Source organism: Mixophyes fleayi, chromosome 4 (assembly GCF_038048845.1).
Source record: "Mixophyes fleayi isolate aMixFle1 chromosome 4, aMixFle1.hap1, whole genome shotgun sequence".
NCBI classification, from domain to species: domain Eukaryota; kingdom Metazoa; phylum Chordata; class Amphibia; order Anura; family Limnodynastidae; genus Mixophyes; species Mixophyes fleayi.
The window spans coordinates 149782583-149791881 of NC_134405.1; the positions used below are offsets into that span (position 1 = coordinate 149782583).

The 9299-nt window shown below is 36.7% G+C and overlaps 1 protein-coding gene across 3 annotated transcripts; it reads left to right on the top strand.

The window, feature by feature from the left end:
* The first annotated feature begins 1064 nt into the window (after positions 1 to 1064).
* ATP5F1C (ATP synthase F1 subunit gamma) lies at positions 1065 to 9089 on the top strand. Of its 3 annotated transcripts, XM_075208597.1 has the most exons (10): positions 1065 to 1173; positions 2786 to 2820; positions 2934 to 3065; positions 3917 to 4121; positions 4833 to 4976; positions 5052 to 5116; positions 5828 to 5983; positions 6391 to 6487; positions 7668 to 7704; positions 8966 to 9089. In XM_075208597.1, exons 1-9 carry the CDS (start codon positions 1133 to 1135, stop codon positions 7672 to 7674), a joined length of 882 nt encoding a protein of 293 aa, XP_075064698.1. In that variant the 5' UTR covers positions 1065 to 1132; the 3' UTR covers positions 7675 to 7704; positions 8966 to 9089. The 3 variants fall into 3 exon arrangements, with proteins under 3 accessions (XP_075064698.1, XP_075064699.1, XP_075064700.1); XM_075208598.1 differs by lacking the exon at positions 7668 to 7704; XM_075208599.1 differs by lacking the exons at positions 7668 to 7704; positions 8966 to 9089 and having other exon boundaries at positions 6391 to 6491.
* Positions 9090 to 9299: the final 210 nt, after the last annotated feature.

Consider the following 9299-nt stretch of genomic DNA (forward strand, 5'->3'; position numbering starts at 1 on the left):
TCTGTAGCATCTGGATCTCTCTATTCATAAATACCTCATATGTAGGGCACAAGGATTTAGAGACAATCAAAGTTCTTTATTCTCCCCTTCTCACATTTTAATGCCATGGTTGGACACATAGTTCCCCTGTCACCCACCAAGCCAGTACTGTGAATTAAATCACCAATACTTATTTGCAGTTTTATCTGGCTTATAAATATCTAGAATATGACACATACTGAAATGTTTTTTTTAAAAAGCCCACATTTAAGGGGTCTATTTACCACAATCATAGTGTTCTTAACCGAAAAGCGAAAGCTGTATTTGGACGGAAAGCTCAGAGCTTCAGAGCATTGGCTCAATGGCAATTTTTTTTTTCCAAGTAATAAACCATTCAATGACAATTCCTATTTTCACTCAATTCAGATCAGGGGGTAAATGTATCATTCTCTGTATTCTGCAAGTCGCCAGAAATCTGCGACTTTACAGTGAAAATTTAAAGCAGCGATGGCTTGTAAAGGCAAGTTGCCGCTTTAAATTTTCACTGCAAAGTCGCAGATTTCCGGCAACTTTGCAGTGAAAATAACAGCTACGTCAAAGTAGCTTAAGTATATAATATATATATATATGTATATATATATGTATATATATATATATATATATATATATATATATATATATATATATATATATATATATATAATTTTTTACAACACTATATTGGAGTAAGGTAGCAAAAACAGAGTATAGGACATAAAATACAGTACAGTTAGCTAAACTACCTTGCTATGATTTATCCATTATAAAATGTGAAAAATATAGCACAGAACTGCATTATTCATATGAAGAGATGTCTACTGTGAAATACTTGAGCAAAAACACAAACATACAAATGTATTGTATCTTAACATGTATATAATTAGAGTTACTAATTATATAGACATATATTTTGTTGTGCACATCGGTTTTATCTGGTTTTTCAGAACGTCGATAATCCTTATCCCGATTGAGGATTGACCATATCAAACATGGCGGCAACAAGAATAAAGATCCTGGATTAAAATCTCGCGAGATCTTCGCCTGCTGTTCCGTATTCCAGGCATCGGGGTTGCGCACGCGCGTCCTGCGCTGTCTGACCTTGTCTGCAGTCACCATGTTGTCCCGCAGCAGCGTCCTCATCTTCCAGCCGCAATGGTGAGACCTGGGCCATCGCAGGTGTACACTTCTAGAGACATTGAAAGCGAGAGGGCAGGGTTGCTGTGGTGAATGATGGGGGTTAGTGGTGGGGAGGGCGTCCCCTAGACAGACACACTGGTGGGAAGTGCTAGGCCGCAGCCGGCTCCCTGCAGTTGAAGGAGTCGGGGAGGATTGACAGGAGGGTAGGATTTAAAGACCTCCTATGCTCCGTTTAATTCCTATGGGTGAAAGCCATAGATTTCCAATGTCCTTTGCATTACAAGAAGCTGTTTATTCATATAGTGAATGAACTTGACTTATTCCTCTCTCGCCCAGGAATATATGTGAGAGTATATACTGCTAATGGGGTGGGTGTGAGACGTACGTTGTAAGCTGCGAATGTGCAGTATGTTAACTACAGAAGCCTACTTGTCGACCTGAATGGCCTTGAACGATCTCATTGATTTTAACAGCTAATATAGGTATTTAATTAATTCAGGCAACCAGTATATGAATGTGATGGTCCCCCCCCCCCCCCCCCAAAGGCTTATACTGTAAAGTTACTTCTTAGTTGGCTCTGTAAATAAGAATCACCTGCCTAGCTGTTGAGTTGTCTGCTATACTAGACATGTCACCTTTGCTTCTATGACCTGCATACATTGACGTGTGCTCTTTGGTTAATGCTGATGCCCTTATGATGATCTTCAAGGTTATATTCCACTTACAGGCAGAAAATCATGAATTTGTTTTGTGTCTTTGAAACGACTCCTAGATGTGATATAGTTGTAACATATATTAGCGACTGTCCCTAGTGTAGCATCTAGTTTACTGTTAAGTTATATTGATGTGACGCTCCTCCGCACCATTTCAGGGTAAGTTATGCTTACATGTTTCTGATATATGTTGGTAAATATTTTTGTTTTTAACACTGACAAAATGATACTTTAAGATCATTTATTTAATATTTTTTAAATCTATCTTAAGAGGTTTAAAAGTCAAACACAATATACAATTGGGAGATTCTACCTCATTATCCATTCATTAGTGTTAACTGAACAAATAATGTAAGTTTTCAATGCTGTCTTTCAGGATTGGCACTAAGGGAAGTTTTATATATGGGATAACGTACTCCCTATGTAAATTAGATGAATAGTAGAAGTCCCTAATGAGTTATGTGACCATATGAAAGCACAAGGCTGTAGTAGGTGGTGTGCCTTTTGTACATGTCGCATAAATGAGGTGACCTCTAATAACACAGTACTGGTGTATTATTCTTTATAACACACAATGTGTTAGAATTAATGCTGTAGTGGTGACCTCAGACCCAACTGTTCATACAGATATTTACTGGAGTTTGTACATCTTATCAGTTATGCCTTATATGGTGTTAACTTTATACAGTTATTCTACGCCAATATTTTAGCATTAATAGGTTTAATTGAAGTTTTCTTTATGTATTTCATCAAAATTGACTTTATAACTAAAGTTATTTAATAAAGTGGGTAACAGAATGCAATAAAATATAAGTAAAGGCATCATCTGTAAGAGGATGTACTGTATTTTTAAAGTAATATTTTAGATGTTTTATATGCATCTATACATCTATTTTGTTTTATCTTTTTCAATGAAGGGGTCAAGTCAGGAACATGGCGACTTTGAAGGACAGTAAGTGTTTACTAATGCATCAAACTTAATTCTTTGAATCAAGAAAAGTACTTTTACTGCTGTTCACTGTGTTCAGTCTTGTGATTTAATATAACTTGTCTATTGTAAAACAGTTACAAGACGTTTGAAGTCCATCAAGAACATCCAGAAGATTACAAAATCTATGAAGATGGTGGCAGCAGCAAAGTACGCAAGAGCTGAGAGGGAGCTGAAGCCAGCTAGAGTATATGGAGTTGGATCATTGGGTAAGCCAAATTGTGTTTTATTTCCATGTCTTTGTTTCTAAGTTTCATATTCATTCATACAACTCATTCACATCAGTCCCTGCCCCATTGGAGCTAACAGTCTAAATTCCCTAGCAAGCACTCAGACTAGGGTTAATTTTGATAGGAGCCAGTTAACCTACCAGTTTGTTTTTGGAGTGTGGGAGGAAATGCTGGATATTTGTTCTTCTCACTTTTACACCTCTAAGCTAGTGGTCATGTTTATGAATGTGCAGCATTCATTACTTGGCTATGCATGTTTCTTTGGAATTTGTATTAAAGCTGACAATATAATAGCTCTTTCCGACAAGTGGTGCTCTTTTATTCTTTTGACGTGGTATACTTATTTGCAAATACTATTGGCAGGTTTGGTGCCATTGGAAATCATTGCCCTTGGGACCACATTGCTTTGTGCCAGCCAGCCACTGAGGAAATATTCATGAAAAACAGATTTGGTTGGCCAATAAAATCCCACCAAACTAATTGGTAGTCCTTTTGTGTAAAGGACAAGTAATACGAAACATAAGGTTTACAAAATCTGTATTTTTTTTGGCTTACTGTCCCTTATAACTTGGTGTCATGGCTGCATTATGAAAATAATTAAAACGTGCTAGTTAGGTAATATATTGCACTGTGTTCTTCCATGTCAAGTATTACAGGTTAGAAAATGTGTTTTAGGACTGAGCTTTTGCTTGACAAACGTCAGGATCAGTGAAAAGCAACTAAATGACTTTATCAGTATACTGTACTATTTAAGTGGCATATACTTTAGTAATTCAATTGATTATGATAGACCAATTTAAAAACATAAGCCTTTTATTTTTATACCTTAGCACTGTACGAGAAAGCTGAGATTAAAGCTCCTGAAGATAAGAAGAATCACCTCATAATTGGCGTATCCTCTGATAGGGGCCTCTGTGGTGCTATTCATACCTCTGTGGCAAAAGCCATTAAGAATGAAATCTCCTTACTTACTGGTAGTGGAAAAAAAGTTATGGTGGTTGGAGTTGGGGACAAGCTGAGAGGCCTGCTTCAAAGGTATGTATAACAGTAAATGGGATGAACGTGCTTGTTGGCACTTAGAAGCAAACATTGGTCTAGTTAAATCTCCTTTCATACTCTAATGCACACATTAATAGAACAGATTGGTGGTAATAGTTTGTATTAAGAAAGCCATAATATTGACACACTAGCATGAATGAGTTTGCACTTTAACCTATGATGGGTTTGTAAACATACTTATTTTATTCTACAACATTGCTCTATCATCATGGCTTTTTGTTGCTATGTATTTGTCTAGAGTTAAATGCACACTTATTTTGCTTGGCTTTTTCTCCCCAGTTTTGGTGAGGTTTTAAAGTAGTCGGTAGACAATCGGGTCCGAATGCTCACAGTGCAGAGTATTTCATGAGATCACTGCTCTTCTAGGAGGCAGTGACCTGTCCGCTCATAGGGGTGAAAGCTGTCAGAGTATTTTTGAATCAATTATATAAATGTAATTGATCATTGCTATTTATATTAGGTATATTATTCAGATATTTTCTCCTTTTTAGAGAGATTTTTGGAGGACATCTTGTCTAAGCCTCTATTTTGACTGCAGTACACACCTGTTTATCAAAAAAAGTTAACCTTTGTAGTATAGTGAATTAGCATAACATACTATTGATATGTTAATTTTGTTGTAAGCACTTTTAGGAAAAATATTGTGAAGCCACACTAATGGCAATTGACACTGGCTTACTTTTTAAGGACTCATGGTGCACACTTACTTCTGACCTTTAAGGAACTTGGCAGGAAGCCTCCTACTTTTGGTGATGCATCGATCATTGCTTCAGAACTGCTGAACTCTGGCTATGAGTTTGACCAAGGATCTGTGTTGTTCAATAGATTCAGGTATGAAGAGTTTTTGTAGTCTTATGATTTTTGCTGGGCATCATGAACCCTTACTCATAATTTTTATCTGTGTAGATCAGTCATCTCTTACAAGACTGAAGAAAAGCCCTTCTTTTCTCTTGACACGGTTGCTAATTCTGGTAGGCATCTTCCATTCTTATTTGCTGAACAACATTAAATGAGCATAAACTGAAGAAAAGTGCTAGACAAACAATGAGGTAAACTGTAGATTGCCAGTCTATTCCCCTGAGTGGTGGTTAGTTGCTCTGGTTAGCACACTGTCCTGGAACCAAAATCCACATTTCACAAGTAATACGTGAACTTAAATGGGTGGTTACATTTTAAAGTAGATGCAGGCCGTGCACAGCAGTGTTTTATAAAAGTGATTGTAGGGTGCAATGTGCTATATAAGTGCAGTTGCATAGGAAGACCCACTTGACCCATGTATCTTAAATTGGATTGCCAAATGTTTGTAACACGCATCGCTGTGAAATGTTGTGGAAAATGTATTGCTTTTTGCAGCTGCGGACAAAATAATGTGGGAGCCAGGAGCCAGTGAAAGATGTACCCCTTTAAATGTATTCTAAAAGAAAGTGGTTAGGTATTGTGCCTACCTGTCCATATCTATTTAGCACTGGCTACTTTGCCGCCTTAATGGAAGGTTAACAGACATAACGTTTCTTTAGTTGAGATCTAAAAGCTTGTGTTTTGTTCTTTTGTCGGGTGGGGCGATTTAACAGAAACACTTTTGATTGTTCAGCACTGAAAAATAATTGTGGACAATAATGCTCGCTTTGGGTTAAATTGTTTTTGGTCACAAAGCTGACATGCTATTACTACTTCCTCTCCAGATAGTATCACTGTATATGATGATATTGATGCAGATGTGCTGAGAAATTACCAGGAGTTTACTTTGGCAAATATCCTCTACTATACAATGAAAGAGTCCACTACAAGTGAGCAAAGTGCCAGAATGACGGCTATGGACAGCGCCAGCAAGAATGCTTGTAAGCTACTGTTTGTTTCACTAGGACTGATAAAACTACATGAAATTAATGTTTGTTTTTTTAAAAGTTGATATTTTCTGTAAAGGTTAAACAGTGTGGTCAAGTAGTAGCCTTTACATCACTATGATCGTTAAAATGCAAAGTTTATTGAAAACTCTTTTGTCCAGATGCTAATCTGTCAAATTTACCTTCGGTTTTTGCCAATATGATTTCCATATTCATACTAGTTCTACCAAATTCAGTATTCATTGTTTGTGTGAATTAGCAGCAAAGGTCTTTCTAAGGTCTCTTCATGCGCTACCAATTTCATGAAAGCTTTTAATTTTGACTAATTTGTAGATTTGAATGTAGTCACTTGGTTTTGTTTTTGTAGATCTTATTTATTTTACTCTTTTTGTTTTATATAGCTGAGATGATTGACAAATTGACATTAACTTACAACCGTACTCGTCAAGCTGTCATCACAAAGGAGCTTATTGAGATCATCTCTGGTGCTGCTGCTCTGTAAGTACATAATGCTATTTGAAAGCCATACAACGGCAATGAAGTTGATTACCATTCTGGGAATTTCCATTGTAGTGACAAAGGCAGGATGATGAGGTGGACTGCCACCATAAGAAAAATATATATATATATATATATATATATATATATATATAATCTCTATATCTATATATATAATCTCTATATCTATATATATATATAATCTCTATATCTATATATATATATAATCTCTATATCTATAATATAAATGCCTAGTGCTGTGTGTTAGTCTGTCTGTATGGGTGTGTGGAAAAAATAAACCAAGCTGCAGCGCCACCTGCTGGGCGGAGTTATACACTGACCTACTAAATTCTTAGTTTGTGTGGGGGAAAAAAACTCAGAAAGGACTGAAATTTGGTATACTAAGATGTTTTTAATTTGTTAATTGTTAAGTGTTTATAAAGATTTAAAAAATATATATATATATATATATATTTCTTGAAGGAGAAGTGACAGTTGGGAGTGGTTGGTGGTTGCCGGGGGTGACAGTGGGGAGTGGTTGGTGGTTGCCGGGGGTGACAGAGTGAGAGGAGTGTGATACTCAGGACCGCTGAGAGAGATCCCTGTGTCTGGATAGACATCTGGATAGATGTGGCGATAAAGATGAAGGATGAGATGATGGAGAAGAATGATGAGGTGGTGACATGTGGACAAAACCACGTTAAAAAAGGGCGCTTGCGTCGGGAACTAACGCTCTTCCCCTGAGGAAGCCTGGGCTAGCCCCAAATGCATGACAAGAACCTTTTTAACACCTTAAGTAGCTTGATTTGAGTTGACTAGAATGCATGAGTATCATGCATGGGTTAACGTGTGTGTGTGTGTGTGTGTATGTATGTGTGTGTGTGTGTGTATATATATATATATATTATATATATTCTGTAGAATATTGATTGTCATATATATTAATTGAAGCTACATAATATTGTACGGTTTGTGTATTTGATTTTTGTGTGCCTGAACACTACAGACATGTCAGCGTTTCCGTCTGCATTTTTGAGTAAATAGTTGTTCCTTCAGAATACCATATTTTAAATGTTACAGGCTGTAAGGCTATATTCACAATGCATGTTCTCAGTTCAGTTTTGTGTGCTTTGCATGGTGTGCTTTAACTTGCTTGTTCTGTTTCTAACACTTTCATTAGGAGTTGAAATGATGCAAGTGTGAACCACTGTCAACAGGTAAAATTTCTGTTTATCCTATAACATAAAATTCCAGGAACCAGTGGATTACAGATTATGCGCTAACATTATGATGAAAATTACTGAACCAACCTTTCTCAAATGGTTCTTAGAACCATTTTGTTTTCTTTTTAATGTTTTTGACGTATTTAACCTTTTAACGCTTTGGCATTTACAAAGATCACCCCTTCCTCTCCCCCTCAGTCTTCTAACCACATATGTTAATGACAGCTGTCAGATGTAACAACATGATCAGGAGCTGTTTTGTTGTGCTCTTGGCCCCACAATGCTTGGTGTTCAGAACTGAATATTTTGTTTAATACTGAAGTTCTGCAGTAATGATACCATGGACTTCAATAAATTAAAAAGCTATTTTAATTTGTTGCCAAAATAAACCTGTGTTGTGAAAAACTATAAGCTATTTGCTTGAGTAGAAAGAAAGAAAGAAATTTAATTTTAAGGCCTTAAAGGACCATTAAAATAAAAATAGCTGGTTTTATGTAAGAGCTAGTAACTGCATTCAGAAATCTACTGTGTGAATATGTATATGTCTTGATACCAGGCCTTGTCAATTTTTTCCAAAAGGCGTAGCCAGCAATTTTGTGAGAAATACGTGTGGTTCACAGCACAGGATATACAAAATTGTTAAGGATTGGGTTTGCACAAATTGTAGCAAGAGTATCCAGCATTTAACAGCAACACATCAATTTTTTCCAAAGCATAGCAGTACCCAACATATATCCGCAACATCTGACACATTGACCTAGCATGTGGCTATATCACACTGCAACACTGTCCAGCATGTGCCTGTAATCATAAACAAAATACTCCATATTGTCCAGTATGTGGCTATAGCACACAAAACTACCCAGCTGCTCTCTGCCAACCTCTGGTGCCTATCATGTGCCTCTATTGGTCATCCCATACCAATACGTGTCTACTCCTTCTCCCCCTGCTCTGTTGCACTGAAACAGCTGTCGCAGTTAGAGGCTTAAATTCAAACTACCCCCTTCAGGCAAGAGGCAGGTGGGCTCACTGCTATTTTATTCATTGATTAATGGCAAGATGTTTACTGAAAATTGTTATATATTTGTGTAAAATCTGTTTATATGATGCATAATTCTTATGTATTGTGCATTTCATGGTAGTGTAACCCCTGTTCATTCTCCTCTGCTGTGTCTTTGTACTCCATACAATACAGTTTCTTGTCTCAAGGAGATCTCTTCGTTCTATTAAGTGACTAATCCACTTTTATTTTCAGATAATATGAAACTTTGGCTTGCCAGATGTCTGTGGATCTCCATGCCCTAAAAAGGGTTGGTTCATTTTATGAAGAAACTGATGGTTGTAAATTATATTACAATAAACTTCTTACGTGGAAATTATTCGGTGTTTATTAAGTCATTGATTGAATGCAACTTTCCTTTAGTAAGTATGAAATTCCTGTCTCTAAATGGTTGAGTCCATGATCCACAGGAACACTGTGGGTCACTTTACTATGAAAAGCAAATCAGAAAACCTGTTATGCCATTTCCACACAGACCTTCTTGGGAGCATATGATACTTCAGATACACTCCTAAAATACATACTTGAA